Below are 23,703 nucleotides of genomic sequence, written 5' to 3' on the forward strand. Positions count from 1 at the left end.
CTACACTGTTTCCTTCATACAGCCCACGTTCAAATTCTAGGTTGGAAGTGTGGCTTCTCAGATGTGCTGCACTGGAGCTGAATGAGCCACAACACTAGGCCATGATGAACCAGTGAGCCTAGAGACAAACAGTTGCTGCATGGTCCCAGTTAAGGATGCACAGCTGTACTCTCTATCTTGTGTCCTTGCCAGCTTGTACAGACCTTTCTCTGGTTCATCCAGTTCTTCAGATGTATGCAAAGCTTCTTACAACACAGTACCAGAGGATCAACCCCTTTCCTAGGATCCTTGGAACTACCTGAGGGGTTAAGAGAAACTCCAGTTTATGTTAGATGGTTTAAGTAGAGTCTACAACGTGATAAATACAGAGGACACCAACTACAGAGGGTCTGGTTATGGTTGTTTCATGATAGTTCTTCACAGAAGAAGGACGTGGACAAGCAAGGAAGCATCCTTATGTCTCACAGTTGTTCAGAGCCTCAAATATGGCACTGGTTGCTTTGTAACACTTAGAGTGCCTTAATGTTGGCATGTATGATGTAGCTCGATGCTCCCCAGAATATACAAGAGCAAGAGAAGGAATCTGAAAGTGTAAGACAAGCTCTTTCCACCTTTGAAAAGTAGTTGAATGGCTTATGCAGAATAATACTGTAATTTTCTTTTTAACAAGATGTCTCATTTTGACTTACCCTGTTCTCTAGCTGCAACAAAAATTGACCAGGAACAAGCAATGCATTACTGATCTGTAGTCAGGAAAGCTTGTTTGTAGATCTCTGTGGACCATTGCATAATAGGTTGTAAATAGTACATCTGAACTCTAGATTGGTTGAGTATTAAGCTATTTGAGAACTGCAGATGAGGCCTTTGTAGTGAAAATGGTAAAATACGTGTATTGGTTTTGTAAGTGAGAATGCTGAATACTTTCCCCAGTCTTTATGCGATTGGCAACAATATAAGCTTTGGATCTGCTGGGTGGCAAGCCTAGCATGAAATTTTTTGGTGTGGTGTTCACTTTACACAGTAGACAGATTGCATAATAAGCTGGGTTTGGGAAGGACGCTGATATTTTTTCTTTTAACATTGATCAATGTTTGTGTACTGGAATGAAAGCTCTGTAATGCTTTTTCTTTTGAATAGACTTGAAGTCTCAAGTTCTGAATGGCTTGGCTAACAGTGAAATCCCACAGTCAAACTGATATGAAAATGATGAACTTCTGCCAGCTTAATTTATTTGAATATTATTATTGATCATCAACTAAACTTCTTTTAGTGGGTTGAAACTTGCTTTTTGAAGCCTTACCTGTTCTGTGTAGGATTACCCAAAGCAGCAGCCTATCTCAGAGATCTCTGAAGTAACTGGAGCCTAATGATCCTGCATTTTTTGCCCTTTTGGAGAAGTAAGGCTGTAGTCTTTAGGTAGCTGTGTGGGCTACTAAACTATCGATATGCTGATAGTTGAACAAATTCAGAGATGGTGTTAATGGTTTTATAATTTATGCCATTGAGGAAAATATTAACGTAATACCAGTAATAAAGTAAACAAATGTATTTTCATAATTTAAACATATTTTATCAAATAACAAATATATGAGGTCATTAGAACCTTTGCTTGTTGGCACAGAGTTTGGAACTTGATGATCCTTGAGGTCCTTTCCAACCCAAGCCATTCTATGATTTTGCTTACCTAGCAGGAGATTTTTTTTTGCCCTCAGTGTCACTAGAGTTGCCAGACTGATTGATGTCCAGCATGCTTGTGTACTCAGGCTGCAGGAAGATCTCTTACTGGTGTTGCTCTATAACTGCACGTGCACAGAGAAGACAGATTAGAGTCTTTGATTTACACTTTATGTGATTGTACTAATTTGGGTGGGACTGTCTGGCTTGTCTGCAGAATATTTAATGTGTTCATCTTTGAGTTGCTATTTGTCACACAAATACTATGGGTTACCTTACATCTACTCAAATAACTAATTTATTTAGTCCTGTTAATTTTGTTTAGAGAGATCCTGGTATGCTAAGAATCATATTTTATGTAAGACATCCAGAGGCTTAGGATCTCTTAGCACTTACCCAGTCCAAAGCCAGTTGAATTTATGTAGAATACAGGTTAATTCTAGAATTTTTCATCTGTGTTTTTAATGCCATCTTTCCCTTCTTACTCTGAAATGCTTTATGGCAAACGTTATGGAGTTGTACTCTTTCCTTTACCCTGTTCGTAGGGAATGATACAGAATAGCGTTAAAATTTCTCTTAACTTTGCCCTCATGGCTGCTTTTCAAAGTAAAAATAGCTTCACAATCCCCACATACCTATACTGATCTTTCTTTTCTGAAGCCTGTTTTTCTTATGCTTTTGTCTAGCCTTAAGATCTATGTGTACCTATCTGTCAAAGGGCTTTAAAATATTCATGAACTGAAGTGCATCTTCTGATCAGGAGTGGGCACTGTTTGCCAGAGTTCCTTGACATAGTTGCTGCTAAGCTATACCTATTCTTCTATTCTAGTCACTGTCTTTTGTCTTTTCTCTGTTCTCATTACATTTCTCCTTCTTTCTCTCTTAGTTTGTGGCTCCTTCTCCAGGTTTCTTCTGCAGCAGCATGTCTCTGTTGGATTTTGGCTCCTTGAGATGAGTGGCGTGAGCACTTGAAGCACAACCAAACTGCTTGCCTGAGCCTTCTGATCTGTAAGAGTGAGATGGCCTTGCAGTGGCTGAATTAAGGCAGCAGATGTGGAAGGTGAGTGTCTTTAGGAATTGACCTGTTACCTCATCCTCAGTTATAAGATCCCAACTCATTCGGCACTCACAGCAATGCAGCCATTTATCATTGCTCTTCTGTTTGCCACAGCTCTTGCAGGTTGGAAAAAGTGTTGTAACAAGCATTACCTCTCATACCTCTGACAGTGTGGTGTCTGTCCCAGCTGTCTGGTTAACACTTTGCTTTTCAGTGCTGGTGATCAGTAGGGAAGAACTGAGATCCATAGGATGATCCATAGTACTTACTGGGTTTGGAGAATGTCAGGATGTTTTCAATAAGGGTACAGAAATGAATGTTGGGGTGTTTTCTGTAAGGGTAGAAGAAATATTGCACATCCAATTGGTATTTGTGGGATGTTCAATTTAAAACTTGATCTCTTAAACATAATCTAAAATAAGGAAATGCAGCTGTTAAGCTGTGTTCATTGTGGCCCTTTTGTGGAGGAGAAATGCTGGGGATGTAAATGTGCTTTAGACAGTGAAGGATGTTTTAATCTTACTGCTACTCCAGAACAGTGGTTCTCTTGTTTTGCTGTGTGAGAATATCAGCTGAGCACTGCTGTTGCAGAGCATGGCATGGATGTACCTACATTTTACAATTGGAGTGGAAAGAGAAAGAGAGAAACTGAAGGGAGTTGGAAAGGGCAAAAAATCAAACGACAGCATGGTTAGAGCATGCAAAGGCATTCAAGCCTTCCAATTAAAGGAATGTAAGGAAGGAGACTGTATCCAGTATCTGATAACTCAACTGAATGCAACAGGGCTACAGTAACACTTTTTCTTCATAGCAGTAGAATTCTGGATAAAGCTTTATTAATGCCTGTCTACCTTATGGCCTGCTCTCAGTTTTACACATCTGGGAAATGGACTAAAATACTACTTTAAATTCTTGTGTACCCCTATAACTTCACTTGCAGGCTGTAACAATTTGAGACTGCTATTTTTAACGCTTTACTAGTACCTTAAATTACTTAAATGTCAGAACTACGTAGTGAACATGTTATTTCTACTGATAAGATATCAAAATCTGTAGCACAGATTAACGATTCTATATATTCTTTAAGGATATCAATGCTTTTTCTGCTGTTAAACTGTGGAAAATGCAGATCTTGTGAGCAAATGAGGAAAAGGGCACGTATGAAAAGTAGGGGAGAATTTTCTGGAAAAGTACAAACCCCTGCTTAGAAACACAAGGAAGTGTTAAATTGCTTCTTCATTGATCCAAAGTGCAATTAAAAGCTGCCTCCTGCAGCTGAATTTAGATTGGGCTTTTAAATTGTTTCTTTCCTCTATGGATCTAGTATCAAGTGGAAAAAAACCTGCACAGCAGGACTCCTGGAAAGTCACAAGGAGCGTTCATCAGCCTGAACCTCTTGGTTCACAAAGTGTTGCTTTACCCGAAACAGTTTGTGGCTCTGTTTGCCTGCCAGAAGCTCAGTTTAGGTGCTGAAGAATTGAGGCTGTGGAGTGCGGTGGCTAGAGTCATGTAAAAGGTTCTGCTTCACTGGTTGTGGGAATCGATGTCAGCAAAAAGGCTTCTCCCTGCCATGAAAGGGTGTTTTGTTTCAGGACTGTTGCAGGACTTTAGGAGGAAATTAGAATGTTGCATATTGTTCCCTTCCTAACACAAAGCGTGCTGTAGGTCCAGGACCTCATCAGTTCAGAACATCCGACTTTTTTAGCAGTTACTTATTTTCAAATGAATAACGTTGAAACTCACCACAACTTACACCTAGGACCTAGAAAATGCCTCATCAGCAGTTCCCCGCGCACAAGCCTCACCGAAGCCACTGTAACCTGATCTGAAGATTCTGTGTTTCTGAATGTGGCTGCTGGAAGAGCGGAATGCGGGCTAGGAGAATGCAGCGGCAATCAAAAAAACAGCCCTGTCTGCCTTCCTTAAAAGCCTCGTCAAAGGGCCTTAAGAAAGGAATATGAGCATTTTTCTCCCGGCAGACAGAAGCTGAAAGAGAAAAGCCTCAGAGTCTTTTGCAGCCTGTTTTGAGTTAGAGGAATACATTTGCATTTGTTTGCACGCTTTTGTGTTCAAATGAATTCACTGGGCCTAAGGGAAGAACCCTGAGGAGTCTGCGATATGGCATTTTTTTGGCTTGTGCTCACTCCACCAATGCAGCTGGCACAGCCCTGTGCCTCAGCTGCTTCCCCACTTTCACTGCTGTGCAGCACTGATCATCGTCAGTAGTTGCTACTTTGGAAGTTTGAGCTATCTTTCTTATCAAAACATTACACAAGCACACTGTGCTAGTGGTGAGGAAACGAGAGAGAGGAGAAGAATTCTGACTCTCTCTTCCAGTTAGTCATTAAGTAGACACCAGGCTTTCTGCTCTGGTAAGCATCTAATTTAGGCAAGATCCTAATATGCAGCCTTATTTCTGTAGGGTAGCAAAATTCATCTCTTTGCTAACCTGTAAGATTGGCGTTAACATGTTGAAACTGGCCACTACAGTAAAGTGTCCTGCATGCATGATGTGTTGTTGCAGCTTTTTTCTGATGTACTTGGAAAACCACAAAAGCAGTGGGTTAGACTTCTTGAGGTCATAGGCCTGTTTAGGATAAATCTTTGCATAGGAAAGTAAGATTATTGGCAAAACATTAAGCAAAAAATAAAAATTACTGCCCATCACTGGAGTAAACAACATAACTAGGTGAGAGGTAGGCTGCAGAAGAGAGTTGGTTTTTTAAACTTTTTTTGGGGGGGGAGGAGGAGGTGGGTGAGATGGGAAATGAGCAGGGAAGAAATGTTCAATCTTGATTTCTAATTCATTTTGGAGATGAAAGTATTGATATTTGCAGATCCAGTACAACTGCACTGTGGTATCTACATTCTTGCATGTTAGGTTGATATAGTGCCATGTTATAAGCCTAGAGTGAATGAAGCAAATGAAGCACTGGTGAGGTCTGCAGGGAGCTGGGACTCATGCTTCTTGTGTTGTGCACTACAGAAACAAAACCAGAGCACTCATCAGCCAGCAGCAACCAAGGGCAGTGCTCACCACTATGTATAAAGAGAAACAAGAACTGAACGAACAGAAACAGAGCTTTTAATGAATGCTTCCAGGTCAGATCATAGCTTACAGAGGGCAGGGGTCACGCATGCTGAGGGAAGTGTGGAAATTACCTCCACAACTCTACATGAGCATAAGGACCACATCCCTGCATGCAAATCCATACCAACGTGTTTTCTTTACAGTTAAGAGGATACAGTCAAATGAGAGATTTAGGCATAGGCTGACACATAGGTGCATGCCTAGAAACTTGTCACAGTGATAATGTTTTCTCTCTGTAAAATCTTACTTTTTTTGTTTGTTTGTTTGTTTGTCATCTCCTCCTAGCTCAGCCTGTGTTAGATATAAGGCTTAGTTCTTTCTGCATTTCCCTTTAAACAGCATAAATTCTTCCATTTTTTGCAGGGAGAAAACTAGGAACGTTTCTGACATGTAGGCAGCCTCCCTTCTCCCTCTGTTCTTGCAAATATTTCTAACCATGAACAATCTTCACCCCATTGCTGTCTCCACTGCGCAGACACAATTGCTTTTGTCCAAGGGATGTTCCCCCTTTGCTGAAGCCAGAGGCTTGGAAAGGGATTCCCCAGTGGCAGCCTTTGAAATCCTTCAGATTTCCCTATTTTGCTGATGATTCAACAGGTCCAGCACTGTGTGCAGGAGAGGGCAGGGCTCTCCCTGTAGCATTCAGAACCATATCCTGAATCTAGAGCACAGTGTGTGGCTAGATGCACACCATGCATGGGGAAACATCTCTCCCGACTGCATATGTGGGAGTTCAACACCCTAACTCTTCCCATTTTATGTTTTTGTGGAATCTTGTCCATGGATCAATCTCTGAATAAGAGCTTCAGCAGCCTCAGGCCTGGATTTAGAGCTTCTGACTCAAACGCTGAGTCTGTGGAAGTTGCATATTCTTTTGGCATCTGCTATTTATCAGCAAATCCCTGCCAGAGGTTGCATGGATTTGCTGCTCAGCTGGCAGAGCTGTTCGCATCCTGCTCTCTCATCCAGTTCAGGCTCGAAGCGCAGGTTAGCAAAGCCCAGACACGACAGGTATTCAAACAGGAGCCAGGCACGCTCCGGTCCCTGCATCGCAGCGCTGGAGGCCGGGCCCGACAGCTTCCTTCTGCGGGCCGCACCCCGGCCCGGCCGGGCGGAACCGTCCCGTCCCGGGGCTCCCCGCAGGGCTCGGCGCCCGGGGCGGCGGCAGGTGCGGGAGGAGTTTCCTTTCGGGGCATTGTGGGAAGGCGCGATGCGGCCGGGGCCTCACCTGGCGCGCCGCGGGCGGGCAGGGCGGGAGGCAGCCGGCAGCCAGCCGGGCCGGGCCGGCTTCAGCCCGCCGCCGCGGCACCATGGTAAGTGCGCGGCCTCCGCGGGACTGCCCGCCTCCGGCCCGCTCTGCGGCGCGGGGAGGTCGGGAAGGTCTGCCGTCCGGCTGCGCCGTCCCGGCGTACTGGGCAGCGAGCAGGAGCGGAGCGCAGACCTCGGTCCCGGAGCAGGGAAAGTTGGGGTTGTGAGTATTGCTGCGAGAATGAATGGCCCCAGGTGCCCTTAAGCGGAGGTAACGTGTGTTCGTTAGCAGGTAGGGGGAGGGCTGTCCCAGCTCTAACGAGAAGCGGGAACGCAGCTTCTAGGAGAGCCCGGGCGAGGTCTGCACCTGTTCTGGGAAGCGAACGTTGCGTTTCTCCTTTTGTTTCCTCCCTTCTGGCCCGCGGGGTGAGCCTGGTCATGCTGACGGCCTTTCGTAGCCAAGCAGGAAAATAGGGCTGCTCCGCAGAGACTTGATTAAGTCTACCAGTAACCCGAGGAGCTGAGGTTCGAGTCAGCTCAGTGCCTGCAGGAATATCGGGTTTGGTTTCACGTGGGTTCTTCTGGTGGAGCCCAAGCAGTGGCTTTCCGGGGCTGCACGTGTGGAAGGGCCCTTTCCCTGCCGCCCTGGTTGTGCTGCGGGCCGCTTGGCTGCGTCCCCTGTAGGAGCTGACCGAGCCGCGGCGCTGCCGTGTGCCACGCGTGGATGAAGTTGTTTCGTCGGGCTCAGAAATAATCACGGTGCCGGTATGTGCAGTTAGATGAGCCCTGATTTGGTGGGCTCTGAGATGAACTACAGCCGCTCAGATAGGGGGTAATTCACAGCAAAGCAATGAGGTGTAACGTGTCTGTTTAACAGAGAGCACGTGAGCCTGGTTCTGCTCCTTGCTGCGTGCCGGCAGCCACTACGTTGCAGCACGGTGAGGAGTGGTGGCTGCTTGGGGTGGGCAGCCTTTGGATTATGGGCAGCCCCTTGGGCGTTCAGGCTGTTCGCAGAGGCTCTGGTGGTTGTTTGCTGGGATCGGGAGAGGTTGCTTGGTCATTATTCTCTTTTGTTAAACACGGTGGCCCGCATCCCTGGAATACATTCCCGGAATAATGGCTGGACTTTCCCCAAGGAGACTGTGGGCTTTCGAGCAGCAAGATGCTCAGCAATGCCATGTAATTGAGAAACCATCTCTCGATGATTATCAGACCTGGGGCAGCTCATGCCCAGAGCTCCTGTCGTGCACAGTTTGCTTGTTGTGTGTATCTTTGCTCTCAGTGATGGCAGTGTAGCTGCACCGTCATAGCGCTTTCGTCGCGGGCTGAATTTTGACGTGTGGCTCTATCCTCAGAAGTGGAGCTGAGTTGCTTTCTTTCCAGCGGTTTAGTCAGAATGCACCTCCTCGTGTGTTAGTCTAATTTTGTGTCTAAGGAAAGATGTGCCTGCGTTCAAATTTGCATGTAAAATCTGTGCAGTAATGAGTTTACAGATGGCAATGCAGTCTCTATACCTCAAGTCCCAGTATATATACACACATATATGCAAGCTTTCCAGTTACCTCTTGACACAGCTCTCCATATCCATTTCCTGATGTAACGCTTATGTAAATAACCGGAGTTCGTACTGTGCCCTTGAAGGTCAGTAAATATGGGAGGTGATTTCGGGGAAGCTGATCGCAGACCTCTCCGTGGTGCGTGCACTAAACAAATGCCAGTTCTCAAAGCATTCACGATGATCCCAAGGGAGTGGTGCTCACAATGGTGCTACTTATTAGCAGGACTGTCTGCTGTTTGATGACTGTAATTTCGTAAAGTGAGCATGTATTCTTATTCCTTTGCTGAGCTCGCAGTGCAAACACTTGCTGGCATTGTTACACCAAGCAGTGCTGTCAGCCTTATCCTGTTCTCCTGTTGTAGACCCAGTACCCATGAAAGGGTGCTTTTGTCAAAGTACTCGTGCTTAAAATTCCTCTGCCTGTTATCCAGGAAGGGTTGATGTGCTGGGTTGCTGTCAAGAATTAAGGATTATTGGGTTACAGACTAAGAATAAACCTTATTCGGGCTGACAACTGAAGAACTTTCAACAGGTCATTTAAAGGTTTCTTTAGATCGGTTTCTCCTGTTTAGAATTAGGTGGTTGTGCTTGCCACCAGTGTTAAATGCTTTGAGATTGGAATGGAAGGTACTCCTGCAAATGGTACTGTGTCTCAGCAAGAGGGTTGTTGCCGTTGTTTGCTGTGCTGCAAATTTCCAGGCTGGTTTCAGGGGAGCCCTTTAGACAAGCGTCATGTCCTGCTGAGAATGGCTGTATTACTGCCCAGCCTTGTGACTGCAGAACAAAGGATTTTCAGAAAAAAGACTGCATTCTGTTCTCTGACAGGGTATGGCTGCAGCAGAGAAGGGTTGTGGTCTCAACAGATCAGAAAGTGAAAGCCAGGACTGGACAGAGAAAATAATTTCTTTCCCCAGGGACATGTGTTGCTGCAGTCTTTCATGCCTGTGAGTGTTGCAACACCATGATCCCACAGCCACCTCACCATTATCAGTATTATCAAGTTTTCTATTTGCACAGTTCTGAGTGCAGAACTGGTGCTTGCAGAGTGAAAAGTCCTGCTTCCCTCCTGCCTCCGCTGCTCATCAGTACAGTGTGAAGCATCAGTACATGTTGGCATGACCTGTGACCTGAAGCCCTGGAGAAAGATCAAAAGAAGCCCCTGGTGAGCAGAAGGCTCTGAAGACATACTTTGTGTGCTTGGAAGGGAGTTGGCAGGTGGTGTTTCCGTGTAGCAAGGCATATGATACTCATCACAGATCTAGAGGCTTGGCTGGAAATGTTGGTTGAGGTGAGTGCAGGTGGTGACTGCTGCCTGGTGTTTGTAAATGAACTCAGCTCTACTGAATAGAGACTTTCCCAACGTTCTCAGTGCCCTTAACTGCTAAAGTAAAAACAGGTCTGTAAAAGATATTTTTAGTGTTGTGCAGAACTTAACTGTCAATGATTTGGAGAAGAATGTGCTCTAAACCTTGCATGTTTTTCCCCCCTCAGTGGCATAGCTGTGTATCAGCCTAGCAGAGGCAATGAACCTCACCTCTAGGAATTTAACTTGGAAGGATGTGAAGGGCAGCAGGTAAAAATAGATGGGAGAGGAAGAGAAAACTACAAATAAATGAATGTGGTTGTTGGAAGCAGTGTTATACATCATGGTGTGGGGGGGAGTACGTGCAATGTTTGTCATGTAGTGAACAGTATGGAAGTGGGTAATAGTACTGAGTAGCATTCACTAGAGAACATCCTGATAGATCTTCTCAGCTTGGAAATACATACTGTAGGGGAAAGAACAGAAATGTATGAAATCATGAATGCTGTAAAGAATGCCTCTTAACAGATGGGTAAGGATACAATTTGTGAAATTTCTAGACATTAAATGTAAAGAAAAGGGAATATTTTTTTCGTGCAGATGAGACTTTAATCCACTGCCAGGAGTACAATGGGTGTCCTGGTAGTCAAGCCATGCAGTTTGTAGAAGATGGGTCCACGGATGGGTTGTCTGAATCCAGTTTCTGGCCCTAAACATGAAACCCTGTATTTTCTGGAGAATGAAGGGCACCAGAAGAATGATTTTATGTATGCTCTGCTTCTTACAGCCTGCTGTCCTGGGAAATGCACAGATCAGAGCAGGGCTTGAGGGGAATCCACGATTCAGTATTCAGTTACCACTTTATTATTTAGCTGGACTTGTGAATACAATTTTGTGAGATTTACTTGGAAAAAATGTTTATTAGGATTAGATTCTTCTCAGGAAATCTGTAATCTCTGGCTGTTGATGTGATTCTCTTTAGTTTTGGTTGTTCTCTCTCATGTACTCACTCATTACAGAGCATCACTGTTTTACTGGCTACACTGGCAGTAATTGTGATTCATCCTTCACAGTCTCTGGGTAGTATGCTTAGTGCATGGACCATGTGAAAATGTTTGTGCCTTTGCAGCTTTTCTGTATTTTTCCTCTAATTACTAAAGAATCTTGTGCTTTACAAACCATGCTGAAGGCCTCAGTTGTATGCAAAAGAGCAAAATGATGGAGGCACAGAGGAAACCACTGGGCCAAAGAAGGCAGATATGACAGCTCTTGCTGCAGTGCTTAGAGGATTTATGTTGCAGCATTTGGCACGTACATCAGGCATTTGTGCAAGCCAGTTGTATTCTTTCCAGTGATGCCTAAATTAAAATGATACTGCTGCTGTAAAAATAATTCTTTCTATATCACCCATGCATATCTACTAATTAAACTTTCTTCCCATTTGTTTCCCTGCTGCCCTATTCCAACAGGCTGTCATCTGCCTTTGCTTGGCTGCTTTGAGCCGAGCTCTTTTGAGCGGCCAGCCTTGGGCCTTTTTATATTTGCAGACATTGCAGTATAAAGCAGTGTAAGATCCAGTCGTGCACAAATGGTGTTTCATTTGCAAGTAGCAATATAAGTATGTGGAGTCAGTGGGCTAGAACTGGGAACTAAAATTTGTTTGTGTGTTTGAAGGCAAGAATGATGTGTCTTTCTGGCCAGGCACGTATTCCTGGTCTAATGTGTCCTGGATTTATGCTTCTCAATATGAGAGATGTAACTCTGTGCAGCAGTCTTTTTTCTTCCCTGACTTACTGGGTTTGTGTAAGATGTTCATCTGCTATTTTCTGTCCAGACCTGAGAAGAAAAAAGAGGGCATTAAAAGCCTTCTACAGCATACAGTAAATGTGGTTGCCTTGCTGTTTGCAGGTAGATTTGCTCAGCAGCCTGCAGTTTCTGTCCACCTGCGCAGGGATTCCTGCATGGCCATCACCTCCCCTGAGGCAGGCAGTAGATGTGAGACACAAGGAAATAAGAAATGGATTATTTTTGTTTGTTGAAAATGCAGAAGCTTACCATGTTGTGCCTTATGTCTTGCGTCATGTGTTCAGAGAGTGTCTGGTTGTCTGCTCGGAGTTTTAGAAATGCCATGGGAATGGTTGCATGACCTACAGTGAAATGCTCAGACCTGACAACTCCCATGCTGAGGAGCTGGAAAGTCTCCTTGGAAGATTAAAGCGGAAGATGGAGCATGTCTCTACTGAAAATGCCTCAGTGGAGTGTTTCAGTGTTTCCAGAAAATTACTTCCATTCTCTTTCAAAGTTACCCACAAACACCATCCAAACTCACATCTGTCTTTGTTGCCTCCAGTGCTCAGGTTCCCAGTGAGTCTCTGTTGAGACAGATGGAAGCCAGAGGGGTAGGAGTGGGGCTGCTGCAAAGCCCTGGGTGCTGCCTCCCAGCAGGCGCTGCTGTCCCTGGCAGGCAGGCATGCTGGGGAACACCCTTCACCTGCTATGTGCCCTGCTCCAGGGCTGAGCCTTCCTCCTTTACTCCTGAGAGGTCAGAAGCAAGGGAAGAGCACTACAGTATGCACAGCAGGGCTCTGCAAATAACTGATAAGACAGATTGGAAATGGGAGTAACAGAGGCCGCACCTTTTGCCAGAGTCCAGTGGGTGAGATTTTAGCTCTGTTTCTTTGCCAGGGGTTTGAGAACCAGACTGGGATTTTTATTTTTTTTTTTCATTTATTTTTTTGTGACTGTAAACCACAATGGGGCTGAGATAAATCACCATCTTTAACTTCTTGGAATGAAAGGAATTTGAACACCCCCACAAACCACAGACAGCCTTGGCACTGCCCTGCTTTCTGCTGAGTCAAGTCACTGGGGCAGTGCTGCAGGTGAGGCCTCCTGCCTCATTTCCTCCTCAGAGCAGCTCACCCTCACGCACATTTTCTTGACCAGCATTGTGACTGCAGTTTGCAATTGCTCTAACCATCGTGTCAGCAAGTTCTGTTGCTTTGGGGGGCAAGTGCAAGCACTCCAGTGCACTAGGATGAGATACTGCTTTGAACATTATTTTCCCATCCTTGGTTAGGGTCAGAAGTTGGTTTGGCCCAGAGCTTGAGCTCAGCAACACTGTCTCAATAATAGTTTATTTAATGGTAGTGAGGCTATTAGGGAGGTGGTTGGCTGGATCAGTACTACATGAGTGCCTACCGTTTCAGTGCTAGCATGCTGGTTAGTTGAAACTCTTCAGTAATAAAATAGGGTTGACTTCTTCATCTTGAAAAGAATAAAATTGGTGTGTAAATATGATCACGTGTGCCTGTAATGATCTGGCACAGGTTTTATTGCATGGACTTTGGATGCATTGTCCAGAGGAAATTGTGCAGAGATGCTCCTAATGAAGATTAAGCTGGAAGGAGTTCTTTTCCAGTTGGACAACAGTACACTGCTTGGGTATTCTTACACTGCTGCTTTCTCACTTATTTTCCTTTTCCTACTTGCTTAAATCAGAGAGACACTGTATTTTAAATGTTAATGCTAAGATTATACAGTATTTAATATAAAGGGGCTTTTGTGTTACTGTGAATAAAAGTTGTAGTAGCAGTAACAAGGATTCCATTATGCTGCATTTCATTTCCTTGCATTCCACTGCATGGCTTTGTCTTAGGCTTAGGGTTGCATTGCATTGCTCTGCATTGCATTGAATTGCATTTAGCTTCATTTCACTGGATTGCATTTCTTTTTATTGCATTTCATTCTGATGTATTAATAATTACAACACACAAAGGAAGTTGATATCTTTAGTGAGGTTGCTTTTTTCCTTTTTTTTTTATTTTGCACCTTAGCTCTAAAAGTCCTTTTGACCTCAGTATATATGTATTAAAGATCAGTGGCCAGTTGAGGAGTTTGTGCAGCAGGAGTTTGTTAGTGTGATAGGTGATTAGGTGTCTGTTCAGTCCATCTTTCTTGTCATACCCTAACAGCCCGACTTTCTAAGCAGTGTGTGTGCTCACAGTAACTGTACATTTTTCATGGACATTTTAAGCCATATTAAAATAAAGGATAATGTCAGTAGTTTGTTTTGTTTTTTAATTTCCAGATGCTTTGTAAAAACCTTTACTAATAAATGAAAGTTCTGGATGCCTATCTATGTTGAGAAGGAAATTTTTGTATCAGAGGTAGGAATGAAAAATCATAGAAGGTGTGCAGAGTATGAACTCAGCTAGACAAAAGCAATAAAGAAGGATAAAGCAGATAAAGCAGACTTTAAAGAAATAAGTTAAAAAGGAGCTTTATGACAGAAAGTTGCTTTCTTTCAACTGTGTACAGCCGGTCAGTCTGGCCCGACTGCTGTTAGTGGTGGTTGTCATATCAGCAGCCAAAGGTGTGGCTTTTTTTCATTCCATTACCCTTTCTTTTCATGTGGTCTGTGAGCTTCTCTTCGTTAAAGTGTCGTATATTGCCTCTGCTGCCAACAGCAGCCTTAAACTTACAGGTTTTAAGTGGAACTGAAGTTTCTGAGTTCTGCCAAGCCATCCATGTTAGGATGGTAATTCCTAATTCACCATTTTTAGTTACTTGTCCAGGAGTCTGTTTGATAAAGGTGACTTTGATTAGGGAGAGCTCTTTGCTGAATTTGGGAGGGTGGCAGCTGAAGCAGAATCTAAATACTGTGCTGCTTGAGTAGCAGAGCTGCCTCACAGAGCAACTCCTTGCCAAAGCCAAGCATCCAGCAGAGAGGGACCTGCCTCGCTTTGCAGCCTTCCAGCTCCTTATTTCCCTCCCTGGCTACTTGGAGTCTTCCTACCATGGGACCTGGAGCAGCCAGGTGTAACAGGACAGGTTTTAAACAGATTGACAAATGCTGTCTGTATGCTGACTCATGGGATGAGGAGAGAGCACTGTTAGCATGGGTTCCTCTTGCAGTGGGATGTGTGAGATCCCTGCAGCGCAGATCCCTTGAGCTCACTTTGTAGGAAGAAACGTGGCATCTCTTAAGCATTTATATCATTGGGCAGCAAACTGGGAAAGCAACCCTGGGAATCAGGAAAACTGCTTTGTCTTCTTGTGTAGTGTTTTTCACTGACGTCCTTGTGGATGATTTGCTCTGTATATAATGTATTGTCGTCTGCAGTCCTTTAGACAGTCTTACTGAATGCTGCAGTGCATATTTGTGTGTTTTGAAACCTCTGTAAATGCCACAAGTGACCTAAGTTTGCAACCAGCAAGCCAAGTGTGAAGTGTTTGGCTGTGCTAGGGTGTAAAACTAACGCATTTGATGTTGTTGATGCCTGTTCTATTTACTCTGTAATTATTTTGTCAATAAGCCTACTGTCTGATTTTCCAGTAGCCTTGGAACTGTGTGTTATCTTGACTAGTCTCATAGATCTCAATAAAACAGAAGGCCTGTAACTTTTTGACCTGTTAAATAACATAGCTACGGCTGGCTCAGGGAAGGGAACAGTTCAGCTTTAGAAACCTGGTTTGAATCCTCAATTAAAAATATATATATATCTGTTTTCTCCAATCAGCAAACAATGGTCTGCTAATACAGCTTGCATCCTTTTGGCTACTTACAGACATTTAGGGAGCTCATTTGCACTGTGCAGTAAATGGTTGGGTCTGATTTGGTAAAACTAGCTAATAAAATTACACTCAACCCCCAGACTGAAGGCTGTCTCATCTGGACTCCACATTTGAAGACAGCAGGAACTGCACGTATCATCCTGACCTACTCCAGCGCAGACCTCAAAATGCTCTCTGGCATTTGCCTGTGTGTCTGGTGGTTGTTAGTCAGAGCCAGCACACCCTGGTATTGTCCAAAAGGAAACCAAGCACTCTGCTTTGGGGCTACTTGGTTTGAAACAAGTCTTCTGTCTTTGCTGTCCTCCCGATTAAGAACTAAAATCAGTAAAATGTTGCAGGATAATATATATCTCTATTTGTAGCTTGGCTGCTGAAAACCAACCCAAAGTTCCTTAGTCAACATCCATCTTATTAGTGGCACAGTGGAAAAGGAAGCATGTTTTCACAGTCCAAGAGCAAGAAACAGATGAGCTGTTAGATTTGTGTTTACGCAGTACTTGAACGTTTCCAGGTGTACTGATGCATCAAAATCTTTCCAGTGAGCTGTAATCAACAGGGCAGTGAGATTGAAAAATGTGTTGTATCATGTCAGTGTGGCTGGGCAATTTGATGTTCACACTTAGAGAAATTAAGCCATTCAATCTCTTGAGAATGTAATATTGCTTACTTAGAAAGTTCACCAGATTTAGAGTTTAGAAGTTAGAAAAAGGCAGAAGAGTGAAAAGAGGGGAAAAAAGTCTGTATTTTTCTTCTAAGTATCTGCAGTTTGGGGTGTGCTATCTTTCTGCAGACCATAAAACTAGAGATGGAGTACAGAAGAGCCTATTAGCTGTTTGCCAGCTGTAAATACTTCCATAAGAGTAAAATTGATCTTCAGGGTTTGCAGTTCCGTTTTGCATATGAAATAGAGCGTGATATGGAAGACCCAAAATGTGGGAGTTTTGAAGCCTGTGCATGAATCTTGATGCATTGATGAGAGTCTGTAGATTTTCCTTTTTGCAAATAACGGTAGCCCTAACTTTACTCATGAAAGAGCTGGTGAAACATCAGCTGCATCTGTACAAGAAGCAGCGTGGTTTTCAAAGTAATTTGAAATGGAGAGCAGCTCACTTTTCTGTGGGTAAAGCACATGCTGAAGTATGCTAGTCAGGAGAAAATGGCAGTAATACCGAGTTCCCTGGCTTATTGATAGTTAGCCTTCTAAAGGCGTAGGGTTGCTCTCCTGGAAAGACATGTTCATTAATTACAGGATCTCAGATGTAAGACCCATTAAGTCCAGCAAATGAGACTAAACCTGAATACCCTTTAATTATCTTCCCCTGTTAAAGCACTCTAAGTAGGTATTTCTTCCTGAGGATGTTAGAAACTTGTCTAAAACAGCGTGACCTTGTTATGCTGAACACGCTTTCAGCTTTTGCTAGGGATTCATTGTCTGATGCTGTGCCTTTTCAGTCAAATATGATCATCCTCTCCCATCTGTTTCAACATATTTTGAAATTTGTTTATCAAATAGCTGCTACCTGTGCCTGATTGCTTTTAAATGGACACCTGCGGATTTGCTGCTCTAATCTTAAAACCCATATTTTGCTTTTCAGAGTGCACTCCCCTTTTCAAAGGCTCTGGAGTGAATGTGCTGTGCAGCAAGCAAAAGAGTCTTTCATTCAGCTTGTCTCTGGACAAAGCGTATAGACAATAAGTACTGTCCCTTCATCTGCTGCACAGGGGTAACCCCGACAGCTGGGATGTTACCACGTCAAAAAGCAGCTGGCAATATGGATGGAGAAAAGGAAGAACACGGTGCTTTGATCTTCACTGTAATCAAGCCATGCGTATTGCCAGTAGCGTAATTGTTTTGTGTAGCAAACACATCTGGAAATTGCTGTAGTGCTCAACACAAGGCAGCTAGAACATCCTCATAATTCTATCAAGCACATTATTCTAACGACAGTGAGGGCCATGTTTCCAATAGTAGATCCTGGCACAGGCAGATATGAGTGAAAGCATCCACCCTCCCTTACAGTGCTCCCATATTTGAAATCTTTCCCAATAATCAGAACTCTTATCTTCAGATTACCCAACTGCTATGAGACCTAATAGCTAAAGAATGGTTATGAACTATAATTTGTATGAAATCTAGCTGCAATTTTTTTCCTTCTTTTAAGCAGAAACTTCTCTGGTGAAATTCTCTGCTCGGATTTCACTAGCACATGGAATTATTTTTTCTTCACAAATATCTGCATTGTAATCTTAATAGTAATTGTAAACTTTAACTTCAGGCCTTATTGAATAGGTGAAGTAACGGGAGCACAGGCACAGCAGTGGGCAAGATTGGAAAGCAGGAGGGAACAGGGCTAGGGCATAAGCTGCATCTGCAGGGAGGGCTGGATTTGGGCTAATGGAAATGGGGACATGGCCAGGGGCCTGCCAGTCCTGGGCTCCCTTCTGCTGGGAGCTTACAAACATTGCAGGTGAAGAAGAGGAGGCTCCTGTGCTTCTTCCTCCTCCCAGTGCTGGCCATGCAGGTCTGGCTGCAGTTGGGTGAGCTTCCTGGCGGGCCTGGCTGCAGCGTGGTGGAGAGGAGCGGTGCCTATGGCTGGTGCAGGCAGAGCAGTTCATGTTCTCCCTTGCCACCATCTCAAACCCCGCTGGGTTCTGCTGTTTGTCAGGGGGCATCCTGTTGAGTGGAGTGTCATCCTAAGATAGATTTCCTGCGCTCATTCTGTGATGTGGGTAAATGACTTAACTGTGCTGCCTAAAGACCTATTGTGGTCAGTTCTTCAATCAGTGTATGGAAGTATTTGTATATATGTGGATTGATACGTTTCTCCCAGAGGGTCTCCAGCATTTAAAATGTAGCACTTGTGTATCTCAAAAACACTGCCGATGCTAAGCATGCAAAAATCATGAATCAAATCATGTAAAATTCTGACTGGCTTTGAAATTTGAAATTTCAGACCTCTACGTGTAGTGCTTTTGTAGTGTAACACTGTTGGTTGTTGAGGTCTGCCTTGTGTCATTAGACTCATCTGTGTTTCAAAATCCAGGGATTTCTTTGTAAAAATCTAGTTGAGCTCCCTTCCCAAAGTAGCTGGCTTCTTCCTTCTGCTCCTAGTAGCTCCTTGTAGGAACGCAGTGATCAGTAAGAGCACTTAGTGCACTATCAGAACCTGGTGACAGGCCATCACTACCCAGGTGTTATGTTCTCCTCTCATGCCATGCTCTGCATCTGTGATCTCTCTAGTCCTGCTGTGTTACACATCTTCATCCCCTTTGCTAACACGTAATCTTGCTGGAGGAAGAGCTGTGCCCCTCTTCTCACTATCATAAGGTGGTGATGTAGCAAAATAGAAAGCAGTGATCAGTCACACATGGTAAAGAAGCGCGGTGGGAGAGGTTATGCAGGGAGGGGAGGTCTGCCAGGGATGGCACAGGAGACAGGGGGGAAGAGGCCCAGCTTCCATGCTCAGCCAGTTCTCAGTCCTCCCCATCAGAGGACAGTTGGAGACCTGTGCTGACCCTGAGGGGTCCTGGCAGGCACAGGGATGCCTCCTGCACTGCCTGGGGCTGAGTCCGTGCCCCAGCGTTAACCATGTCACTTTGTTTGCTCTAGATACACTTTATACTGCTGTTCAGTCGACAGGGGAAATTAAGGCTTCAGAAATGGTATACGACACTACCTGAGAAAGAGAAGAAAAAGATCGTTCGAGAAATTGTTCAGATTGTTTTGTCTCGCAATCAAAAAACAAGTAGTTTTGTTGACTGGAAAGACCTCAAGCTTGTTTACAAAAGGTGTGAGTAATTTTATGAGAACATATAATTACTATTCGTATAAATTATGTGCTACAAGTGGGAAAACAAAGGCTCACTTTAGCACTTGGGGTTTGTTGGTTTTTGTTTTAAAGAGCAAGATGTTGGGAACCTGCCATTGTGAGTCTAATGGCACAATAGCCCTGGATAAATAAGCAGGGTAAATTCTGGGGTAAAAAAAATATTTGCAGTATTTGTCAAATAAGACAAATGTAGTAAGTGTAAGTGGTTGAAATTCTATGAGGAGGCTTTTGACTTTGCTCCCCCTTGGCATTCTTTGGGGTGGTCTTCTGACTTGTGTTAGTTAGGCTTCATCAGACTCTGAGAAAGGGTACAAGAAGAGTTCTGAGGCACTTTCAGCACTTTGTCTCATTTTATTTTTGAAATATTTGTTGGAAAGTGTTAGTTGTCATTTCCTTTTCCAAACAAATCATTGCCCCCCAGTTACACAAAGCTAAGCAGTAACTGATTTCTAGTTCTTGCAAAGAGGTAAGTAGTAAACAGAAGTAGGTTGAAGGTACAGCACACCATACTAAGTGATGTCTCCCATTAGATAAAAAATGGCTTTTCTTGCTGTGAAGTATTGGATGTAAATGTCTGATAAGAGCTGCTCCAGCCACAGCACCAGAGAGTTGAGGTAGAATCTCATCTTGGGTTGATTTAAATAAAAGTTTTGGTGCAAGTAACAAGATTGATTGAGCTAACTCGTTTTTTGTTTTCTGGCTCCAAATGAAACGCAGTCAGTCCTTTGATATCCAGCAGGCTTAGTGAGATGTAATGCCTTCCTCTTCCGTTTTTTCACATATTTTTATTTTGTTAATAAACAGCAGTGACACATTCTATAGTTTAATGAACTCCACTTACTGTAGTGCTATTGCAGCAGGTGAGGGAGACCTCTAAGGTACTACTGACTTGCTGTTCATTTTATTCAGACCAGCATCATAGGTATTCTGCTTTGACAAGAGTTGGAATTTGCTTTTCTAACTAAATTAATGATTTGTTTAACTTGTCAAATCTTCAGGGTTCTGCAGGACACTGTGAGGATGAAAGAAAATGACTATTTTAGAAACAAGGCAGTCATTAACTGTCACTTGTGTAACTTCTAAGAGCAGAGCACTGAGTGTGCAGCTGCTCACTCTCGTGTTTTTGTCTTCATTTTCCTAGATATGCTAGTTTGTATTTCTGTTGTGCAATAGAAGACCAGGATAACGAGCTCCTGACGCTAGAGGTTGTTCATCGATACGTAGAACTCCTGGACAGGTACTTTGGAAATGTAAGTTTCACTCTCCAGCAAGAATTGTGTTTGTAGCTGATTGATAAACAGGCATCAATAACTGCTTTGTTTTGTGTTTCTTTCTACACTAATTGCCCCACACTCTTCCTCAGTCCAGAGGGAAATTAATAATTAGTGTATTTCATAAAATAGTGCTGAAAATAACACAAGATCAATTTTACATCCTTTCTCCCCAAACAAAGTTAATATTGATACTTTATATGTTTTTCTGGGAATAGAATTTTAAGGGGGAAGCTTGAGAAAAAGTGTTTTTTAAAAAATAACAAAACTGGTAGTTTAATTCTCCTTCCTTGTATCTTCAGTTATAAAAACAGTGAGTGGTTCCATAATAATGGATAAGATGAGAAGAATAAAGTGGAGTAGCTTTTTGGGTTTGTTTGTTTTTTGTTGTTTTTTTTTTTCAAAGAAAAGACCTAAAAAAGGATAGAAATTTGTATTTGAAAAAGTCTTCAAGAAGTATAAATGACCTGCCTTTTCTATGAATACTTTTTAAAATTGTTCCTACTACTTTAATTTGTCTCTCACCTAAATCACTGTGCCTTGACTCACATTTGTACTGTGTCAAAAACAAACAAACAAAGGAACAGTTGGTGACTGTAAGGTCACTGGGACAGGGGGTTTGTCTCCTTCTGTGAAAGTGTGTGAGCATATGTAACCCATATTACATGTTCTGTAGAAGGCCTTTTGTAAGGCTAGTGGGCCTTACTAGTAAGGCAAAGCGTCAGCTTTGTTCTCTGAAGCCCAGCATGTAGGTAGTGCGTTATACAAAGTATAGTAACTAGAATATCCTTGCTATACACAGAAGCTGCAATAAGATGCAGTATCCTTCACCTAGCTACCTGACACAAAAGGGCATGTATTGAATACTCCTGACCATTTAAAATTGTTTTGGTCCAGTAATGCTTAGAATGCTGTTAAAATAATTTAGATGTGGAATGTTTTTTTTCTGCCAGGTGTGTGAGCTGGATATTATCTTTAACTTTGAAAAAGCTTATTTTATTCTTGATGAGTTTATAATTGGTGGAGAAGTACAAGACACTTCAAAGAGGTCTGCGGTGAAAGCCATAGAAGACTCTGACATGTTGCAGGAGGTAAGGCTGAAGAAGATTAAAGGCAAGCACTTCATCTTCCTACATCTTCTTTGTTGGATAGGAGTTTAAAATATAGCTAAGTGCTACCAGTACATAACTGGCCCAATATATCTTAAGTTCAATTTTAATAGTCTAATAACAATGCAATTAATGTAGCAGTTTCAGAAGCTTTAAGCTTTTCAGCATTCTTGCAATTTAAATGCTATCATTTTTTTAAAATAGATGATATGTACCTAAGTTATTTAATCATATATGTAAGTCATCTAAGATGATATTCATGTCTAGGTGTGCATATGTCGGTACAGAAAAATCCACTCTGTTTCACTAACACAATGGAAACAAATGACCTACAATTAATGTTTAAAATTGGAAAGAGTATATGCTGGAAAATTCCATTTTCTTAAACACCTGCATGGCTTTTTTATGAGGCATAGATGTGTAAAACTCATTCAAAACTGCTGCAATTTTCTCCTGTAACATGTACCATTGAGCTAGCAATTGCAGGAGAAATTGAATATAATGTGTTGACTTCATTTTTCTGAGTACTGAAGGGAACAGCGCTGGTAGATCTGGGTAGGGAGTTTCCCAGTTTTGTTTAAATTGGGCTGGCACTAGCATATGAAACCAGACAAGCTAGGCACAGTGGCTACCTAGGCGTGATGAGTTTAGCCACAGCTGTGTTATGTGTTATTTCAAGATTGAAAGGCTGTTAATGTTTTAAAAGTAGCATGATATCTACATTAATCTGGTTTAATTCCATGCAAAACTATAACTGTCCTCAAGTAAGATGAGGGTTTGATTCAATGATTTTATACTACTCTACTGCTCCATAATGTGTCAGTTGTTTCTTTCTTTTTTTCTCCAGACGGTGGAAGAGTACATGAACAAACCTGCATTTTAATGTTAAAACTACCTGGAAAGAGAACTGCTGTATGCACCTGCAAAATGCATTTGCTGAAATTGCTTCCCAATGTGCCAGAGAAAAAACAAAACCAATAACTAAAAGGGTTTGTTTGTATAATTGTCAAGATGAAGGTCAGCTAATGTAGCACAGGGTTTAACAATTTTGTATTTGCATTACTCTGTGTTTCTCAGAATTGTTTTTACCCTTGCTCTAGTTTCTCTTTTCCTTGCTGGACTGAACACTTGTTTTGTATCACATCTTTTAGCTACGGGTTTTGTCACCATAAAATGTTCATCTACCAGTACATGGAAGAGGTCTTTCTACTACTTTTGGTCCACTGCTGACCATATGACTCTACTTTTGTACAAATGTCAGTTATTTTGAATGTAATGATTATTCTGCCGTAATAATAAGTTTTTTCTAAAAGACATATTGTTGTGGGCTCTGATTTAATAAGTCTGTTTTGGACAGATTAACCCAGCTAGTGTAAGAAGAAACTTATTTCTCTTTGGTCCACCCACTTTCATCTAGTTATGCTATCTTCCTTCTGTCTTGTGCTCCACTCTGCCCGTATGGCAGTTGTCCAGCTGCTGTTAGAGCACAGTCTGCGCTGCTGTTTGATCCAGAAGACGGTTCTGACTCAAGACTGACTTTTTCCAGGTTTCACGAATCCTTTTTGCCACTGCAGGTGGCCTGTTTCTGTCTTCCTGAATCCTCTGGCCCTGGAGAAAGGCTACAGCTGTTGGAAACATCACAGCTTGACAACAGGAGATATTCTGAAGAGGAGAAAATAGTTTTGAGGATTTTGGGGGGTCAAGGATCTCATGTATCTTTTAATTAGGTTTCCAGCAATAACTGTCTTTGTCAAGAGAGTTTTCCATTCCCCAATTCTGACACCTAATAGGATGAACTGTCTTTCTAGTAGTTGAACGTGGGCATTTTTTCTGAAGGCTGAACAATTTAATTTACCTTTTATAACTTCATAAGCTCCACAAATGGAAAATGAGTAAAACAGGAGAAGAATGGGTTGGGCTGTATGCTCTATTATGTGTTACAACACACTGGAGTTATAAAATGTTGTAAATGTGTATGCAGGGAA

At 42.8% G+C, this 23,703-nt stretch overlaps 1 protein-coding gene across 5 annotated transcripts; it reads left to right on the forward strand.

Moving 5' to 3' along the window:
- The first annotated feature begins 1,855 nt into the window (after positions 1-1,855).
- AP1S3 (adaptor related protein complex 1 subunit sigma 3) lies at positions 1,856-23,034 on the forward strand. Of its 5 annotated transcripts, none has more exons than XM_048955635.1 (5): positions 1,856-2,734; positions 19,119-19,297; positions 20,480-20,588; positions 21,563-21,700; positions 22,566-23,034. In XM_048955635.1, the coding sequence occupies exons 1-5, from the start codon at positions 2,726-2,728 to the stop codon at positions 22,599-22,601; spliced, it is 471 nt and encodes a 156-aa protein (XP_048811592.1). In that variant the 5' UTR covers positions 1,856-2,725; the 3' UTR covers positions 22,602-23,034. The 5 variants fall into 5 exon arrangements, with proteins under 5 accessions (XP_048811592.1, XP_048811591.1, XP_048811589.1 ...); XM_048955632.1 differs by lacking the exon at positions 1,856-2,734 and adding an exon at positions 6,384-6,809; XM_048955636.1 differs by lacking the exon at positions 1,856-2,734 and adding an exon at positions 7,035-7,135.
- Positions 23,035-23,703: the final 669 nt, after the last annotated feature.

This window comes from Lagopus muta, chromosome 9 (assembly GCF_023343835.1).
Source record: "Lagopus muta isolate bLagMut1 chromosome 9, bLagMut1 primary, whole genome shotgun sequence".
Taxonomy (NCBI): domain Eukaryota; kingdom Metazoa; phylum Chordata; class Aves; order Galliformes; family Phasianidae; genus Lagopus; species Lagopus muta.

Excerpts from the sequence above, each read along its gene's own strand:
- AP1S3 (XM_048955632.1), top strand. The coding sequence starts at position 6,519 with ATGGGGAAACATCTCTCCCGACTGCATATGTGGGAGTTCAACACCCTA. Across the intron at positions 6,810-19,118 it reads AGTTCAGGCTCGAAGCGCAG|ATACACTTTATACTGCTGTT; the intron begins GTTAGCAAAGCC and ends TGTTTGCTCTAG. Across the intron at positions 19,298-20,479 it reads CTCAAGCTTGTTTACAAAAG|ATATGCTAGTTTGTATTTCT; the intron begins GTGTGAGTAATT and ends TCATTTTCCTAG.